Genomic DNA, 20,672 nt, shown 5'->3' on the forward strand with positions numbered 1-20,672 from the left:
AAATTCACTTGATGGCGATTTATTTTACTTTCCTTAAATATTAGAGGGCCATTACATAAATACACCATTTGCTGTTACACACTGTTTGTATGCTAAAACTCACTAGTAAGCTTTAATTACCCACAGTTCTCTTCTGCAAGTGTAGGTCAGGAGTAATACTGCATGTCCTTTCTTCATTAGAGAAACAAAAGAGGAAAGGCTCACAAGTCTTCAGAGAAAGTCTTTTCTGGGCGGAGCTTACAGCAATGGCAAATACCTCCTCCATTCCCCATGTCACACATGCTATTTGTGTCTGCGCAGCAGGATCATCAGGAGTACAGCGCTGATTAGGATGCACAGTGTACAGACTGTAGGGACCACAATCTCTGTCACCATCTCCATGTGGCTGGTCAGTGGATCTAGATCCAGAAGAATAAACTTAGATGGATGAACCGAAGCATGTGCGTAGTTTATTATGCATGATATAAATGGTTCCAATCCTGCCAAACTGTAAAAATAACACTCATGTGGCCTATTCTTTAAATTCCTCAAAGTTTAACCCAATACTTGCTAACCTCAGGGGCAAACCCAGGATTTTCAAGGGGGGGATTCCTGAAAGGGGTCCCTCAGCCACGCACAATACAGTATAATAATATAGTAGGACAGCCTGCTAAGTACACATAATGCAATTTCTCATCCAACTGACAGGATCTGACAATTATTTCCTAAATGTCCGATCTGCTCCGATTGACACCAGTATAGATCAGGAGCAGTTTGGATACAAATAATAATGAGGACAGCCGACATTGCTAGGGAAGGGGAAAGTGAAGCATTCACCCAGTAGGTGAACAGGGCTGTGCTCATACTTGACTCTGAGTTTCCCAGAGCTGCTCCATGCTCCATGCTCTGTATACACATGCTGCTGCTCAATGCTCTGATCACACGCTGCTGTTACATCCAAAGTCAACTGTAGCAGCAAAAGAAAGGGGGCGGTGCTGTGAGCTGCAGGATACCTGCAGCTATTCTGGTGTCTTAACTTATGCCTGTCTCCAGACACTGCGCAGGCACTGGTCTGAGGGGGGATTCTGGGCACCTGTTACCCCCCCCCCCCCTGCGTTTGCCTATGAACCTATCAAAGTGGTTTAGTATGTTATCATTTTTAAAAGCTGGCAAATGAAATGCCAAAAGAATGCAACTTACTCCTTTAAGGTAGTAGCATATTTCTTATTGAGTGTGTTTAAATAATGAACTGAGGATCTTATCAAAAAGGATGAGCAAGAATAGTCTTGTGAGAAGCAAAACTGCACACAGGTGTATGCGAGGAGGGGGCTGCGGCGCGTTAAAGTGAACCTGAACTAAGAACATTATTTTAAACACATGATGTACCTGCAAATGAATATTACATATTTACCTTGCTGTCAGTTCCTCTTAGAAGCTCACCATTTGCTTCTAACAACGATTTCTTCCAATTCTGACAAGATGTTGTCAGATTTGTCTCACAGAAAGCTGAAAGCCTACTACACCAGTTGCTGTCAGTTATAACTGAAAGGGCAACTGATGTGCAAGGTAATTTCCATGTTTCCCTATGAATCAAGCGATATTACTGGTTAGAGAGCTGACCCAGAAGTTTTTACGCCCATCATTACCAATTTAAAAATGTAGGACAGAGAATTCCATTGATCGCAGTGGACAAACAGGACGAAGGAGAGGAGAAAAAGACTGATAAGTAGACTATAGGGGAGGTAAGTATGACGTGTGTATGTTTATTTTCACTTTTATTCTTCAGTTCAGGTCTGTTTAGTTACCTGCATTGCCGCCTCTTGCTGCTGTGTTCCTTTTACACACTAGAAGTTCCAGCTGTGAAGGAAGAGGTGTCAGGAAGATGGAGAGTAGCAACGAGTGATGGCAAAACAGGTTACTTAACCTGCTGTGCCGAGGCCCCCTCCTTACACACACCCGGGTACAGTTTTGCTTCTCATAAACTGCTCACTCATCTCTACTAATCAATACTGCTATGTATTTCTTTCAAAAACATAGTTAAATATTGCTTTTGTTGCTGATGCAGGTGTTCTCTGCACACAGTATTTACAGATATTACTACTTTGACACAGACATAATTATAAGGTTGTTCATTTAACTCAGTAGAGACAGTTGAAAGTTTATTTAAGAAGATAACAGCACTGACTGTAACAGCTTGTACTAAAGGTACTGGGGTCAATTTATCTGTAACTAAAAAGGTTATACAATAAATAAAGCAACTACTCTGCATTTTTAATCACAGCCTAATTTAATTCATTTTAAAGAAGCACTATGATGAAAAACTAAAATGTAAAATACGTGTGTACAAAAGTGTATAAGATGCACATTTGTGCTAGAGTTCCTGTGTCCCCATAGTTCCAATTTGCTTTCATGCGTAAAGGGATTCAACTCGCAGTATTGAAATATTCACTCCTGTGTGTTGGCCATTGCATCTTATTATATCATGGTTGAGGGAAACTGAACCAGAAAGAAAAAGTCATACCATGATGTGAGACTTGTCTGTACGCTGTATCAAGTATGCATACAGTAAAGGGACCCTGAGCAATGGATTAAAATGAAATTGGTAATTCCTCCAGCCGTGGGCAGCCAGGACGTGCCCTCGGCGCCGCTCCGCAGGCTCCCGGTCCCCTCCGGTGGCCGACCCGACCTGGCCAGGCCGGCTGCCAGGTCGGGCTCTTCTGCGTTTCAAAATGCGCCTCACGGGGGCGCGCTGACGTCATTGGACGTCCTCCGGGCTGTACTGCGCAGGATTTTTTGGCAGACAGTAGAATTCATGGTTCCATCTATCACAGCATGCCTTCCAGGTCCTGAAAGGGGAACTGAAGAGAGAGGTATATGGAGGCTGTCATGTTTTAATCAATACCAGTTGCCTGGCAGCCCTGCTGGTCTATTTCTCTGCAGTAGTATCTGATTAAAACCAGAAACAAGCATGCAGCTAGTCTTGTCAGATCAGACTTATAAGTCTGAACCACTGAAACACCTGATCTGCTGCATGCTTGTTTAGGGGCTATGGCTAATAGTATTAGAGGCAGAGGATCAGCAGGGCTTCCAGGCAACTGGTATTGTCTAAAAGGAAATAAACATGACAGCCTCCATATACCTCTCTCTTCAGTTCCCCTTGAAGCAGCAAAACAACCCCAGACCATCACACAACCACCACCATATTTTACTGTTGGTATGATGTTCTTTTGCTGAAATGCTGTGTTACTTCTACGCCAGATGTAACGGGACACGCACCTTCCAAAAAGTTCAACTTTTGTCTCGTCGGTCCACAAGGTATTTTCCCAAAAGTCTTGGCAATCATTGAGATGTTTTTTTAGCAAAATTGAGACGAGCTTAATGTTCTTTTTGCTTAAAAGTGGTTTGCGCCTTGGATATCTTCCATGCAGGCCGTTTTTGCCCAGTCTCTTTCTTATGGTGGAGTCATGAACACTGACCTTAATTGAGGCAAGTGAGGCCTGCAGTTCTTTAGATGTTGTCCTGGGGTCTTTTGTGGCCTCTCGGATGAGTTTTCTCTGCGCTCTTGGGGTAATTTTGGTCGGCCGGCCACTCCTGGGAAGGTTCATCACTGTTCCATGTGTTTGCCATTTGTGGATAATGGCTCTCACTGGGGTTTGCTGGAGTCCCAAAGCTTTAGAAATGGCTTTATAACCTTTACCAGACTGATACATTTCAATTACAGTACTTTTGTTCTCATTTGTTCCTGAATTTCTTTGGATCTTGGCGTGATGTCTAGCTTTTGAGGTGCTTTTGGTCTACTTCTCTGTGTCAGATAGCTCCTATTTAAGTGATTTCTTGATTGAAACAGGTGTGGCAGTAATCAGGCCTGGGGGTGACTACAGAAATTGAACTCAGGTGTAATAAACCACCATTAAGTTATTTTTTAACAAGGGGGGGCAATCACTTTTTCACACATGGCCATGTAGATTTGGAGTTTTTTTTTCTCACTAAATAATAAAAACCATCATTTAAAACTGCATTTTGTGTTCAATTAGGTTATCTTTGACTAATAGTTAACGGTTTTTGATGAGCAGAAACATTTAAGTGTGACAAACATGCAAAAGAATAAGAAATCAGGAAGGGGGCAAATAGTTTTTCACACCACTGTATATACTTACTACATATTTATTATACTATCTACTATATACAGTGGCTTGCAAAAGTATTCGGCCCCCTTGACGTTTTCCACATTTTGTCACATTACTGCCACAAACATGAATCAATTTCATTTGAATTCCATGTGAAAGACCAATACAAGGTGCTGTACACGTGAGAAGTGGAACGAAAATCATATATAATTCCAAACATTTTTTACAAATCAATAAGTGCAAAGTGGGGTGTGCGTAATTATTCTTCCCCCTGGGTCAATACTTTGTAGAACCACCTTTTGCTGCAATTACAACTGCCAGTCTTTTAGGGTATGTCTCTACCAGCTTTGCACATCTAGAGACTGAAATCCTTGCCCATTCTTCTTTGCAAAACAGCTCCAGCTCAGTCAGATTAGATGGGCAGCATTTGTGAACAGCAGTTTTCAGATCTTACCACAGATTCTCGATTGGATTTAGATCCGGACTTTGACTGGGCCATTCTAACACATGGATATGTTTTGTTTTAAACCATTCCATTGTTGCCCTGGCTTTATGTTTAGGGTCGTTGTCCTGCTGGAAGGTGAACCTCCACCCCAGTTTCAAGTCTTTTGCAGCCTCCAAGAGGTTTTCTTCCAAGATTGCCCTGCATTTGGCTACATACATCTTCCCATCAACTCTGACCAGCTTCCCTGTCCCTGCTGAAAAGAAGCACCCCCAGAGCATGATGCTGCCACCACCATATTTGACAGTGGGGATGGTGTGTTCAGAGTGATGTGCAGTGTTAGTTTTCCATCACACATAGCGTTTTGCATTTTGGCCAAAAAGTTCAATTTTGGTCTCATCTGACCAGAGCACCTTCTTCCACATGTTTGCTGTGTCCCTCACATGGTTTGTGGCAAACGGCAAACAGGATTTCCTATGCTTTTCTGTTCACAATGGCTTTCTTCCTGCCACCCTTCCATAAAGGCCAACTTTGTGCAGTGCACGACTAATAGTTGTGCTATGGACAGATTCCCCCACCTGAGCTGTAGATCTCTGCAGCTTGTCCAGAGTCACCATGGGCCTCTTGACTGCATTTCTGATCAGCGCTCTTCTTGTTTGGCCTGTGAGTTTAGGTGGACGGCCTTGTCTTGGTAGGTTTACAGTAGTGCCATACTCCTTCCATTTCTGAATGATCGCTTGAACAGTGCTCCTTGGGATGTTCAAGGCTTTGGAAATCTTTTTGTAGCCTAAGCCTGCTTTAAATTTCTCAATAACTTTATCTCTGACCTGTCTGGTGTGTTCTTTGGACTTCATGGTGTTGTTGCTCCCAATATTCTCTTAGACAACCTCTGAGGCCGTCACAGAGCAGCTGTATTTGTACTGACATTAGATTACACACAGGTGCACTCTATTTAGTCATTAGCACTCATCAGGCAATGTCTATGGGCAACTGACTGCACTCATACCAAAGGGGGCTGAATAATTACGCACACCCCACTTTGCAGTTATTGATTTTTTTTAAAAAGTTTGGAAACATGTATGATTTTCATTCCACTTCTCACGTGTACACCACTTTGTACTGGTCTTTCACGTGGAATTTCAATAAAATTGATTCATGTTTGCGGCAGTAATGTGACAAAATGTGGAAAATTTCAAGGGGGCCGAATACTTTTGCAAGCCACTGTATATACTACAATTAAACCTAACCCTATTCTCTCACAGAACCCTCCCTCTACCTATACTTAACCCTAACCCCCATGCCAGCAGAGTACTGTACATTGTGCAATCTGCAGTGTACTATGCATTGTACAATCTGCAGGGTACTGCGCATTGTACAATCTGCAGAGTACTGTGCATTGCGCAATCTGCACTACATGGGTAATGAATTGCTTTGTTTTTCTGGTCGAACTCAATGTACGAATGTCTTTCTTCAACTGAAATAACTATGTAACTACCGTGCATGTTAGTGCACATTATGCCATTAGTGTAACACGCAAGCACCATAACAGTGGTCGCATTACACATGTGGCTTAAGCACTGACCTGCACATGGTACCAGAGCAGGGACAAGGTCCTCCAGCACCCAAGGCTGAGACACCAAAGTGCGCCCCTCCATCCCTCCCACCCCAGCTGTCACACACTCATTGCTATTACACTAAGAGGTGCCACAGGGCCCACAACCTCCCCAACACCTTAAAATCTAGTTATATGGCCTGCAGTCACTGCTATGTATCCCCTTTTCTTATTTCTTTCTGTTTCAAACACAATTAGGAATGACAGCTGAATGAATTGTGCGCCCCCTCCTACACTGCGCCCTGAGGCTGGAGCCTCTCCAGCCTATGCCTCGGCCCGGCCCTGCATGGTACTATTACCCACTTTTAGTGCAACAAACCCTTGGTTTCACAGTATGATGCAGCAGAGGCAGAGGGCGCAAATACAATATTTCCAGTGTTTTTAGCGCTTGTCTTGCTATATGTATTAGATACTCCCCAGCTTCACAGAAAGAGGGCGCAAGCAGTGATTGGTGGTAGCAGGGAAGGTATCTATTTTTATGCATTATCCTGTTTTTAAATTAGATCTTGTAGGAAACACTAGCATACATACCGTAAATAACAGAACATTATAAATAACCAGCTATGCAGAATGCTGCAGATGTGAGGGGGTTAGTGAATGTTGTGAGTTTGCTTCACTACAGTTATTTCATGTCTTTCTAAAAGCACTTCTTACCATGGATTAGCCGCAGAATATTTGCAGCCGTATTCCTCTGCTCCTCTGATATATTTTTTTCAAGGAGAAAAGAGAAAAAAGGGTAATCAAGAAAAAATCCTGTACAGTTCCCAACTGGCCCAGGGGTACATCTCTCATATCCAACACATCAACGTTTTACAAGTCAGACGATTATAAACAAGTGGTTAAATACGGTAGTTCAGTAGTTGGGATCGCCAAGGAGATGCAAATAATCCCAAGTTGATGCAAGATTATGAAAATAATAGCTGGTAAGGTGCGCTAGGCTGTATGGGGCTGGAGTCTGCATGCGCCATCCTGTATTGCATGATTGGGCAATCAAATTGAACGAATCAGAAGGGAACATTCAGATTGGACCAATGGAATTGCATGATTGGACCAATCAAACTATATGATTGGACCAATCAGGTCAAATTGTGCAGTTTGATTCATCCAATGTGATTGGACCCCAGTCACTTTGTAACTGACTGTGCCAAGTGAATGGCTGAAATTTGATTGGCTGTTGTAAGCCCTGCTCACTTTTTTGGAATTTTAACCTTAGGTCACCCAATAACTGACTGTACCAAGGTTGGGGTCTCCATACTGTGAGAATGACAGTGGTTTACATTTCCCCATTGAAGTCAAAGGGTTAAATATGATTGAATTTTTTGGCTCCACCTACTTTTCTGAAACCCAAAACGTGACCATATTTTTTCAGATTGATCTCATAACTACGTGACCCAAGTTTAGTGAATGCAGATTCAAAGCTGTAGAAGTGGTGGTAGTTTATTATTTTCCAAATACTGTCTATGGGAAAAGGGGGCGGGGGGGGGGGGGCTTTAGTGGGCTGAAAAAGCACACGCGATCTGCACCTCTATGTGCTGAAGAAATGTGGATGGTGCAGCCAGAGTGGGGCAGGAGAAGGGGGGAGGTGCAGGACAGAAGGACAAACAAGCACACTGCAGCTGGCTTGGAAGTTATTAATATAGATTGTATGCAAATGCATGCAGCGTGAAAACAGAACTATAAAATTCCACCTTTCCATCATTTTCAAGCTGCATACATTTGCATTCAAAATTTGCATAATTCTGTTTCAACTCAGAATGATTTTCATCTCATTCACCATCCCTATTTGTTAGCATGACTCATGTCAATCATGGTGGACATACACACAGCAAACTTGCCATCTGTGGAGTACAAGAACCCATCTCCACAATCTATTCTGTCTGGGCAACTTTTGCATCATACAGCTGTTGCTTACGTATGGGAGTTGCTGGGGGTCCAGCACCGTGTCTATACTGTGCTCATTCCAAAACTGCCATCCAAAACAATCTGTGTGAGGCCACTTTTACACTTAGACTCTTTCTTTGCATTGCGTTACCCTTTCTGCACGCAGGGTAACCCAAGGATGAAGTTGCTTCACTGCCTGCTTTGCTGGCTTCTGTTTTGCTGCTATTTGGGCTGCTGCCTCACTTGAAGAGTCTGAATAGACTGCTGCTCTCTGTTTGGAGACCAACTATGGAATTTGTGTGATTAGAGACTAACTATGCTTCACTGCTTTTGCTGCTTCACCTGTTGAGCTTGCTTCTCTGCTTTAACATCGCGGACTGAAAGTGGTATTTACCATCTAACAATGGGCTGCAATCTGCAACAAATATAATGACTTACTTTTTCCAAATATCCAGGCCTGGGCAATTGAACGATCATACTCTATTGTGTGGTGTGTTTGGTCATGATATGAATGGGGGTATGTCCCGTTAGTCTTAGGGGTGGCTGGGGATGTTAGCCAGGCATTGAGGCTATGCTTCTCTTTTTTAATGTTTTTTGATACAATAAAAGTTTATACAGTTTTTTTCAAAAATACTGTTGTTTGTATTATTGACGTGCACCATTCACTGTTCACTTATCCCTTCCTAACTGTGTTTTGCCAACAGCAATGAAAGTCCTATGGTGCCTATTACACATCACATCACACGATCGGCCACAGACCCACTGCAAAGTCAACTGGGCGTTAAGGCTCGTTTCCACATAGCGTGCTATCATGGAAACGCGATCACAGGGACAGCAGAGAGTGCACAGTTGTGCAAAGGGCATTGCCATGCATGTGACGCTGTCAGCGCACTCTGCCCCGGGATCGTATGACAGTGGAGCATCGCACTACACATGCAAGGGCCATGTGTAACACTGGCCTCAGTCCTGTGTACATTGTTTATAGCCTGTAAAGGTTAATGGTGAATGAGATGCAAATAATTCAGTGTTGAACTGTTATGCTTATGTTATGCAAACTTATGCAACTTGGAACTCCTCCAATCAAAAGTAGCATTTAATAGATCAATTTCCAAGTTGCATAAAATTTGAATTGACTTGAAAGTAGCTTCTTATTGACCATCCCTACCTTGACGTTGCACAGCGATTGCTCATTCATATTGGCAGATGTGGTCAGCGTCAGACATGAGCAAGATCAGTTTTGTGTAATGAAAAACTGTCCTGGGGGCGAGGGGGGGGGGGGGGGCTGGCATAGGCTGCTGCAGAGAGGGTCAGCTTACCCATGTCCTCACATCCCGCCACTGTACTCCATTGTCCCGACTTCCAGCTGTACAGCTGTAAGTTGGCCCTCTCTGCTTTGGCTTGCACCCTGAACACTGTGAGGCAGTTCTGTGAAAATGATCTTGCTCCTTCCAAGTCAGCATTTGCTCTAGTGCTCCACAGGCCTCGCAAATAGTGCATGCTCTGTGGATCTAGTCACACTTGTTCACTTGTTACAGTACAGTCAGTCTTATGGTAAGGCCTAAGAAGGAAAATGTGCAAAAGGAACAGGGAGAACAGGGCCCACAGTGTCTGTAGCAGGGAGTCTCCCACTCGGGAATGTCAGAAAAGTGCAGAAAGTCAGCAGTGAACTTATTTATCAAAATATAATGAAGTCAGAACTGTTCCTGTTTCTCAGAGAAGCCAGTGAATAATCCCGTCTATGTCATTCCTGTACACTGCAGTGTAATGATAGGGACACAATAATAACTCCAGTGACGTGGTTATTCACTTCACAAAGGAAACAGCACTGTTGCAAATTACAGAGGCAGAAGAGTCTCAATCTTCTAACTGTAATATTAAATATTTAACGCAGGAAGAAGTGAAGGCAAGACTAAATAAATTAAAAATAGACAAGGCACCTGGCCCGGATGGCATGCATCCTCGAGTCCTAAAGCCTCATCTACATGGGTAGATGAGGCTGCGATCCGGCGGCTCGATTAGCCGCCGGATCGCCTCTTCCGTGTCCCCGCGCATGCCCGCCGCGTCCCTGCTCGCCACGCGTGCGCCGGATTCAATTCCCCGCTCGTCCCCGCCGGCGCCGCTTATCTTCTGCTCGATTCCCTGCCATTGTCCCCTCGCGGGGAACGAGCAGGGAATCGGTGGTGGGGAGATCCGTCCTGTCGGATCTTATCAATCGAGCTGCATCAGCGGCTCGATTGATAAGCCACATCGCCGCCGCATCTACGCATGTACATGCGGCTTTAGGGAATTAAGTTCAGTTATAGATAAACCCCTTTATCCTATCGTTTGTGACTCTCTTTCAACTGGCAGAGTCCCAGTGGATTGGTTTACAGCCCACGTTTTCCCATTATTTAAGAAGGGCAAAAAATCAGATCCAGGAAATTATAGACTTGTAAGCTTAACATCAGTTGTATGCAAACTATTTGAGGGGTTACTAAGAGATACTATACATGACTTCATAGTAGAAAATAATCTTATTTCTCAGCATCAACATGGGTTTACTAAAGACAGGTCCTGTTTGACTAACATGCTCAGCTTTTATGAGGTAGTGCACTGGCGAACTGAGGGGGCTATTCCGGGTGTCTGGAACCTCCCCCCTGCACTGAGCTGTGTATTCAGCCAGGGAAGCCCGCATAATATAAACAGCCTCATTCTCCCTCCCTTCTAACTTCTGGTGCCTCCCTCCAGCTAATAGAATGAGAGAGGCAGCCGAGCTTCCCCCACAAGATGCAGCCTGCAGTGAGAGAATGTTGATTATGGAGTCCTGGACTCTCCACAGCACAGAAGTGTCAAACATGATGAAATTAGAGTGCAGGCAAGCTGGTAAATATGCACAGCATGATGCAGAGCTTGCCTGGACTCAGGGTCTGTGGGCAAACATCTGTCTGGTCTCTCCCCATTGTTATAATGACTGCATGTGTGGGTAAGGTGTTTAACAAGCTGAAAAGTTTTTGACAGTCCCTTGACTCCAGGAGGGCTTCTTTCTGACTTGTGTGAGAGACTGACAGGGACAGGAGTCCGATTACAGGCAAGTAGCCTGTGTGATGTGGGACTGCAATACAGATAAGTTCTCTGCTCCATCTCAGGCTATTCTCAATTTCTCCACTCCTCTCTCTCTGGGCTAGTGCACGCCAAAATGACAATAGCAATTGCTAGCAATTTGTGAGTGTGATTTTGTGAAGTGATTTTCAGAGCGATTTTTGAATGAATTGCTCAAAAACATGCTACATGCGGTGTACCTGCGATTTTGAAATAGTCACAACGCTGCTGTGGGAACACCCTCATAGCGTAACATTAGCCAAGCGCTTTTCAAATCACTGTTGATTTGAAAAGCGCTCAGAAGCCCTCTTGGTGTGCACCAGCCTCCCTCATTCACCTTTGTTTCCCTCTTCCCCTTTTGCTGGCTGACTGTGTGTTCTTGTCATACAGGAAAGCTAAATAAAAGTGCAATCCTGGTGAGGCAAATTATTTTTATTTAGTATTTATATAGCGCCGCCATCTTCCGCAGATGCATATATCCCTGCATCATATGGGTATCGCTTGCGCTATGTGACACTATGTAGCATATTCCACTGAATTGTCCAAACTAAGTCTATCTCCTGTTCCTCTCTCGGGGAGTTCGTCCATCGCTGTCCCCCGTTCACATTTGCTGCTACCAGAAGCCCTCAGAAACACTCGTGTCCTTGAGTACTTCCAAAGACAGGCAGCTCCGTAATACGCCAGCGCACTTTTGTGCATGGGCAGTATGGAGCCACCTGTATTCGGAAGCACTCGGGGACATACGTGCTTCTGGACCTTTCAGGAACCCCCCCCTTAAAAATCCTGCGTTTGCCCCTGTAGTGAATGCTAATATAGATATTGGGAATGCTGTAGATGTGATATACTTGGACTTTGCAAAGGCCTTCGACACTGTTCCCCACAAAAGTCTGGTGCAAAAGTTGAGGCTGCAAGGACTGGGGAAAAGTCTGTGTGCATGGATAGGGAACTGGCTAATGGACAGAAAACAAAGAGTTGTGGTCAATGGATCGTACTCAAAATGGGAGACTGTTAGCAGTGGGGTCCCACAGGGGTCTGTACTGGGTCCAGTGCTCTTCAATTTATTTATTAATGACCTAGTAGATGCAGTAGTGAGCAATGTTGCTATTTTTGCAGATGATACAAAATGGTGCAGAATCTTCAACTCTCAGGAAGATACTGTCATTGCAACAGGATCTGGATAGGATGGCTATATGGGCACATAAATGGCAGATGAAATTCAATGTTGAAAAATGTAAAGTCATGCATTTTGGTCGTACCGATGGTCTAGCACCATACAAAATAAATGGGATACAGTTGGGGACATCAAACTTGGAGAAGGACTTAGGAGTACTCATCGACAACAAGTTAAATAATCGTACTCAATGCCAAGCAGCTGCAGCTAAAGCTAACAACATTTTAGGATGCATTAAAAGGGAAATTATATAGGGAACAATGGGCAGCGCCAAACTGTTCAAAGTGAGAGAGAGAAAAGAGATCCTCTGAACAAATCACTTCAAGGAGCTAGTCCACTGAGTTCGCTGTGGGGTCATCCAATAAGCAGATTCACAATAGTAGTAAAAATCCACTGCGCTCTCATTCCATAGCCACGATCTAAAATTGAAAAGACAAACTACACATCGCGTAATACTGTAACAGCATGAATGCAAGAAGCCCCTTGTGGTTGTGAACACTCTGTGCTTCCACTCGTGACACCACCACCCAATACTGGAGAGGCTCACCAGATTTCAACCACCTCGTTTTGCAGGTGGATCTCTCGCTTTGTTTTATGTCTCACTCAGACACATCAGTGAGGCACATCCGTATGCTGGTATCAAAAAGGTTTAATATCTTCATAAAATTGCAACTAAAAACACAATAAAATAACACCTCATTGCGCAGTAAGTTGAGACAGATGGCACATAGCCGCGCTTCTCGCGCCTCCTAACTACTTACAAGCTCCACAAAGATATCAAGCGTGTCACAGCGGCTCTCCTAGGGCCCTTGTAGGTGCACTCCCAAATCCCTGCGGCGTCCCGCCGGTTGGAATCTCCACACTACTCCGGGCTTCCGCTTGCTCGCCTAAGGGGGCGTGTCTACGTCTGGCGTACTGGCTCCGCCCTACGCGTTTCGTCATCAAACAGACTCATCATATGAAGATATTAAACCTTTTTGATACCAGCATACGGATGTACCTCACTGATGTGTCTGAGTGAGACATAAAACAAAGCGAGAGATCCACCTGCAAAACGAGGTGGTTGAAATCTGGTGAGCCTCTCCAGTATTGGGTGGTGGTGTCACGAGTGGAAGCACAGAGTGTTCACAACCACACGGGGCTTCTTGCATTCATGCTGTTACAGTATTACGCGATGTGTAGTTTGTCTTTTCAATTTTAGATCGTGGCTATGGAATGAGAGCGCAGTGGATTTTTACTACTATTAAAAGGGAAATAAAAACTCGAGATGCTAGCATAATATTGCCCCTGTTTAACTCTCTAGTAAGGCCACATCTGGAATACGGAATTCAGTTCTGGGCACCACATTACAAAAAAGATATTGCAGTTTTAGAGCAGGTGCAGAGACGAGCAACAAAATTGATACGTGGGATGGAAGGTCTCACTTACCAAGAAAGGTTAGATAAACTGGGTTTATTTAGTCTAGAGAAAAAACGCCTTAGAGGAGATCTAATTAACATGTAAATACATCAGAGGGCAATATAATAGCTTGGCGGATGAGCTTTTTGTCCCTAGGCCTTCTCAAAGGACTAGAGGACATGATCTGCGCATGGAGAAAAAACGTTTTAGCCATTTATTTAGGAAAGGGTTCTTTACAGTAAGGCCTCGTTTCCATCTATGCGCTTCTGTCCTCTTCTGTCCGCTTCTGTCCGCTTTTCAGCAACATGTATCTATCTGTAACATTGATGTGCTGAAAAAAAGCGGATAGAAGCGGACAGATGGAAACACGGCCTAAGAGTGATTAAGATGTGGAATGCATTGCCACAGGAAGTCGTTATGGCAAACTCTATACCTGCATTTAAAGGGGGCTTAGATGCTTTCCTTGCGTTGAAAGACATCCATGGCTACAATTACTAGGTAATGCCTAATGATGTTGACCCAGGGATTTTATCCGATTGACATCTGGAGTCGGGAAGGAATTTTTCCCTTTTGGGGCTAATTGGACCATGCCTTGTAAGGGTTTTTTCGCCTTCCTCTGGATCAACAGGGATATGTGAGGGAGCAGGCTGGTGTTGTACTTCGTACTGGTTGAACTTGATGGACGTATGTCTTTTTTTCAACCAAAATAACTATGTAACATTTGATAAATAGTGTCCACTTCTGGTTCCATGCAGGAATTTATTACTTGGTTTGATGTACACATAAATTCTCTATAAAGTCAAGAATTTATTTTAACAGCTGTTTATGAAAGACACTAAATGGTTTATTTATAATCTTCGCTAGCCCTTTTATAATGATGATTATATCTCTCCTGTTAGATGTTGGTCAAAATTGGGGGGGGGGGGGGGGGGGGGAGTCACTGCGTCTTATGGTCTGAATGCAACAATTTCTGTCAACAATTTCTGTCGGTTGTCTGTTCCTTGTCCTGAGTCCCCGCGTGTACCCTGTCTTCTGCCCCATGGGACACACAGGGTCTTGGGCAGAAGACGGGACACACAGGACTTGGGGCAGACGATGGGGGGGGGGGGGGGGACACAGGACTCAGGACAGGGGACACACAGGACTTGGGGCAGACAATGGGGGGAGGGGACAGGACTCAGGACAGGGGAGACACAGGACTCAGGACAGGGGACAACCAGAACTCAGGACAGGAGACACACGGGACTCAGGACAGGGGACACACGGGACTGAGGACAGGAGACACACGGGACTCAGGACAGGGGACACACGGGACTCAGGACTAAGGACAGGGAACACACAGCACTTAGGACAGGGGAGACACGGGACTCAGGACAGAGGACAGGGGACATACGGGACTCAGGACAGGGGACACACGGGACTCAGGACAGAGGACAGGGGACATACGGGACTCAGGACAGGGGACACACGGGACTCAGGACAGAGGACAGGGGAGACACGGGACTCAGGACAGGGGACACACGGGACTCAGAATAGAGGACAGGGGGACACACAGGACTCAGGACAGAGGAAGACAAGAGACAGAGGGGGGACTTATGAGGACACAGGGGGTACAAATGAGGACATAAGGAGATACAAAGGTACAAGGGGGACACAGGGCTATAATAATTGGGAGGGATCCACAAGACGCCCCTGCAGCATGGACGCACCAGGTTTAGTATATATTTTTTTTAACCTAGGTGTGTCTTATGGTCTAAACAATACGTTATATGCTACAGCGGTGACAAATCACACTGTTTCGGTCTGATGAGACCTTTTTCAAGTGCTAGGACTGCTTTGTCATTGCTGTGATATGTACATAAAAGCTAAGTGACTTACCTATCTAGGTGGAGTCCCAAATCTTTCATGGATTGTATTCCTCTCAAAATTCACTCTTTGCCCCATAGTGTTATTCAGCTCTTTAACCTTAGAGAATCATTCCATTTGCTAATTTATAGTAGTCTGTGTGACCTCTACAGATAAGAAGTATAGTGTAGTTCGCACCTTGTTGAGTGGATATAAAAATGCTTTATTCAATCAGGCACGTTGGTGAAGGACTCATGCCTGTTTTTTTGCCTGATTGAATAAAGCATTTTTATATGCACTCGACAACGTGGGGACTACACTGTCACTTCTTGCCACTTGAGCAGCCCGGTTCCTGCACTGTCTGTGGACGGAGGTTCTGAGAGGAAAATCACCCACAATTAGATAAGAAGTATAAAAACACATGCAACAGTTGTCTGCCCTCCCAGCACAACACAAGTAAAGCCTGGCATACATTATACAAGAAACGGTCGATCAGAGATTGATATTTGGTATCAGTTGTTATTTACTCTATCATCAATTGTTATGTTCTCTATCACACTGGCCCATATGATGTAGCTCTCATCAGACATCTTGTCTAGCATTGACTGCCGCTGCTGCTTGCTTTGTAGCTTCACAATTAGTGATGAGCCATCATTTCGCATATGCGTAATTTCACACCCTAATTTGTAATTACAATGTGAAATTGTAATTCATAATTTTCAGCAAACTCTTCATTATTTTGGTGTAATTTGTAATGTCACATTGTAATTTCTGGTTAACTAGCAATTTTATTTTTACTTGTAAATTAATATAATTTATAGTAATTATGCAGAAATGAATCATAATGTACTGTAATTAGGTAAAAAAAGGGTCATAATTACATAAATAGTTGCTCTATTATGAAAATAATCGTTATTATGAAAATTACACATATATTTGTAATTGTGCCAAATTTAGCGTCATTTTTCTCAATTATGATTTTTTTCTGTTCATCACTTTTCACAAATGAAATACTAAGAAAATATCACTTGCACTCTGCTGCAGACTGCAGACCCCAAACAGCACACTACTTTCTTTCTACCCCCTCTCCAGCCGGCTTTGCTTGTATAAAGACCAGGCATTGCTGAATTATAGTGGGGCAAAAATCGATTAGAATTAGAGTTAAATATATAATTAATAAATCTTTGAAAACATAATAATAAATCTGCCTAGGATGGCCACATAACAGCCACACAAACACACAAAGCTCATGGTTGTTTACCTGCAGCCAGGAGTTGGTTGGTTGTAGAGCAGGTCTCTGTTGATATACGGTGCCAGTTTTCCACCTGATAAAATGAAATTGGAATTGGTGCATGAGTTTGGTCAGAGACACTTGCTTATTGATCCTCTTTCTCCTTTCTTTCTGATGTTTATGTTTATGAGTCTACTCACTGTGGTGCTTCCACAGGAAGGAAGTAGGAAATACGCCCCAGGTAAAGCCGCTAGCAGATTATTGGCAGTACTGCCAATATTCTATATAGGTTATTCAGGCCGGGCCGAGGCAGAGGCGAGAAAGGCTCCAGCCTCAGAGCGCAGTGTAGGAATGCACAACTCACTCAGCTATCATTCCCCTATTGTGTTTAAAGCAGAGAGAAATAAGAAAAGAGGATACATGGCAGTAACTGCAAGCCAGATAACTAGAGATTAAGGTGTTGGGGGCTCGGGGGGGGGGGGGGGGGGCACTTAGTCTAATTGCAATCAGTGTGTGATGGCTGGGGTGGGAGGGATGGAGGGGCGCACTTTGGTGTCTCAGCCTTGGGTGCTGGGGGACTTTGTCCCACCTCTGAGGCGATTAACTACACTAATTCTACCCCTAGCTAATTCCTAATATAGCCCCTACTTTGAACCCATACCTAACGCTACTACACTACTTTTGACATCACCCAAATGATAGACTTCCTAACATAATTTGTGCTCCCGCTATTGCCGGCAATCAAAATTTGCAGTCTATGGCAGCACCCAAATTTCCTGCTTTGGGGGAACAGCCCCTACAGCTGTAGTGGGGAGGAGCGGGACAACTTTTTCCTTTCCACCCACATGGTCCCTTTTCCTGTACTGCTCTGGTAGCTATCGACTCCCTCCTCAGCCCCATGCAGGATGGTTCAGTGGGGCAGTGAGTATCTTACCTCCTCCGTGTAATGATTGGTGTCAGCACGCAGAGAGAATCTGATTATTGGTGATCTGCAGTATCGCCAATAATACAGATGTCACCCGATTATTGATGATCTGCAGAATCACCAATAATACAAGTGCGACTAACCTCTGGACACCTAAGACAGTAGATAAATGATAACAACAGTAATGATAGTACCAGAGCGTGGAAATATCCACCAAACGGCGATTCCTCAGAGGTGTGGTTACCTCTGAATGGGAACCCCGTGTGTGAGATCCTCAGGCCAGGCAAAGAGAGGAATCTCGGCCTCAGGCAGTAATAGTCTGCTAGGGCAGGCGTCTCGGAGAGGCAAGCCTCAGAGATAGCCCTACAGTGGGAGACGTTCCATTGCAGGGAGAAAGGTCAGGCGAGCAAAGGTTCGACAACAGAGAAGGCGGCACAGTACAGAAACAGAATACTGATTCAGAGTCGTTTAACAGGCAGGGTCGGCAACTTGAATCAGATAGGCAGAAGTACAAGAACGATAAGAGTAAGAGAAGTCAGGGCAAGCCAAGGACAAAACACAGGTAAATATACACAATACAATCCTAATCTGAGGTGTGACGTCCTTGGTGACAACACCTGGGAAACTGAGCTAAGGTCTGAGCGCTAACACAAGTGTATTCACGACAGCAGACAGTGAGCAATTGACAACTGTGGGCTTAAATGCAAAAGCCCTGTTCCACCAGCCCGCCCAGGGGGCTGGAACTGAAGTCTGCAAGTGATTGGCTGGCTGAGGTCAGCTGATCACCAGATCAGCTGACCCATCTTCTAAGACAATAAATGTCCTGCCGCCTCGCACGCGTGCGCATGACCCTCTGCCTCTGCACATCCGAGAGGCCAGGTCCCCGGTCAGCGCACGCTCGCGTACGGAAGCCCGCCGGCTGGATTGCGGGGCCTGCCGCCATACTGACAGGCGCTGCGGTGACTGCCCCGCTCTGTGCCGGCGGCTCCGTATATGAGTCGGAAGCCGCTGGCTGGGAAGCGGAGGCCGCCGCCATGCTGCCCTGCGCGGCAGTGGCGGCCCCGCTATTCCTCACACTCCCGTTCTGTGTCCAAACTGTCCTGTACTGCAGTCACCCATTCTCCTTCCCCTCAGTCCTGGACTCCTGCATGTCACATGACAACACTGAACCAGGATGGAGGTGCGGCTGCAGCAGAGGATGAAGGATTGGACCTGCCTCTGGAGGATGTGATTTGGCAGGTAGTAGTATTATGTTGTTGTACAGATTAATAGAATTTTACAGATAAAATCAAATAATTTCATTTCTGCGCTTTTCTGCTCAAATAATATTGTAGCACCGTAAAAATCAAGGTTTCTTGTTTCTCTTTATACATTAATGGTGTGCATTAAGTGGAAATTTCACTTTAATAAAAACTTAATGCTTTCAGTTTGGTTCCATGTATTGCAAGAATTAAAGTGGAATTTCCCTTTAATTCATAACATGAACTTTAAATTTATGTACAATGGGGATGGTCAGTGAAATGCAAATAATTCCAAGTTGATGCAGGATTATGCAAAGTTATGCGGCTTGAAAATGGACCAATCAAATTCTGCAAAGGTAGAACTTGATGAGTCTATTTTCAAGCTGCATAGACTTGCATACAGAATTTGCATAATCCTGCATTAACTTGGAATTATTCACATCTCATGACCATCCCTACTACGGTATATAAGAAAAAAAGCAATACTGCACACTTTTCACATTTTGGTATTTTCTCTTACCTCTCGTACATTAGGGAACCCGTTGGCTCTGATAATCTTTTTGTAGAACTGCACAGATGCTTTGGGGTAACGGGGTTTATGTTTGTTTCTGAATTCAACATAGTAGAGTCCAAATCTTTCTGAGAAGCCTTCATCCCACTCAAATTTATCCATCAGCGACCAGGCCGTGTATCCCTGAATGTGAACCCCGTCCTTTATAGCTGCCACAGGAGAGTCGACTTCATCAGTTACTTGAAAAGTATCCTAAAGCAGTGTTTCTCAAAATGTACAAAAACTGGTGTTTACCAACTACCCCACGGTACCTCTTGACACATGTACATTCAATTAGTAATACTCTCTATGAATATGTCCACTTACACATATTGTTAAAATGAGCCATTTTTAGCTTGCATGCTTTATGACATATTTGTACACATTTAATTGTCTACAAAGACGCAAGTATATAAACTTGAACAACACCTTCAAGAATGCAATATGCTGTCTGCCATGCCCCCCCCCTTATCTTACACACACACACAGTATATGCTGCAAGGGCACTATCGTAGCATTATAGCAGATGAAGAGGGGGTGTAGACAGTGTAAAGAGTAAGAAGGAAGTTAAATATTCATGTAAATGTAACCAAAATTGGAAAATGTGGTGGTAAAAATATAAAGTCTGGTGCAAACATTGAGGATGCAAGGACTGGGGAAAGATCTCTGTGCATGGGAACTGCCTAATTGGCAGAAAGCAAAAAGTTGTGGTCAATAAATCATATTCAAAATGGGCGATGATACAAAATTGCGCAGAATTTTCAAATCTTAGGAAGATAATGATATATTGCACAAGGATCTGGATAGGATGGCTATATGGGCACATAAATGCCAGATTAAATTCAAAGTAAATTTGTAAAGTCATGCATTTTGGTCGTACCAATGGTCTAGCACCATACAAAATAAATGGGATACAGATGGGGACATCAAACATCGAAAGGGACTTAGGAGTACTCGTTGCCAACAAGTTAAATAATCGTATTCAATGCCCAGCAAATAACATTTTGGGATGTTAGCATAATATTGTTCCTGTTTAACTCTCTAGTAATGCCACATCTGGAATATGGAATTCAGTCCTGGGCATCGCATTACAGGAGGGACATTGCAGTTTTATAGCAGGTGCAGAGATGACCAACAACACTAATTAAAGGGATGGAAGGTCTCACTTACCAGGAAATGTTAGATAAAGTGG

General features: G+C 44.1%; 1 protein-coding gene across 6 annotated transcripts in view; it reads right to left on the minus strand.

Annotated features, from left to right (window-relative positions):
• Nucleotides 1–3: 3 nt before the first annotated feature.
• Nucleotides 4–20,672, minus strand: part of LCTL (lactase like) — a 51,385-nt gene continuing 30,716 nt past the window's right edge. For 5 of the 6 annotated variants that reach the window (XM_068275021.1, XM_068275022.1, XM_068275026.1 and 2 more), the window contains 4 exons: nt 19,451–19,650; nt 16,795–16,858; nt 6,815–6,859; nt 4–398 (listed from right to left, as the gene is read on the minus strand). In XM_068275021.1, coding sequence (XP_068131122.1) covers nt 283–398; nt 6,815–6,859; nt 16,795–16,858; nt 19,451–19,650 — 425 coding nt within the window. In that variant the 3' untranslated portion in view covers nt 4–282. The remainder of the gene's footprint in view (nt 399–6,814; nt 6,860–16,794; nt 16,859–19,450; nt 19,651–20,672) is intronic. The other variant, XM_068275027.1, reaches the window with a different exon arrangement.

Source organism: Hyperolius riggenbachi, chromosome 3 (assembly GCF_040937935.1).
Source record: "Hyperolius riggenbachi isolate aHypRig1 chromosome 3, aHypRig1.pri, whole genome shotgun sequence".
Taxonomy (NCBI): Eukaryota; Metazoa; Chordata; class Amphibia; order Anura; family Hyperoliidae; genus Hyperolius; species Hyperolius riggenbachi.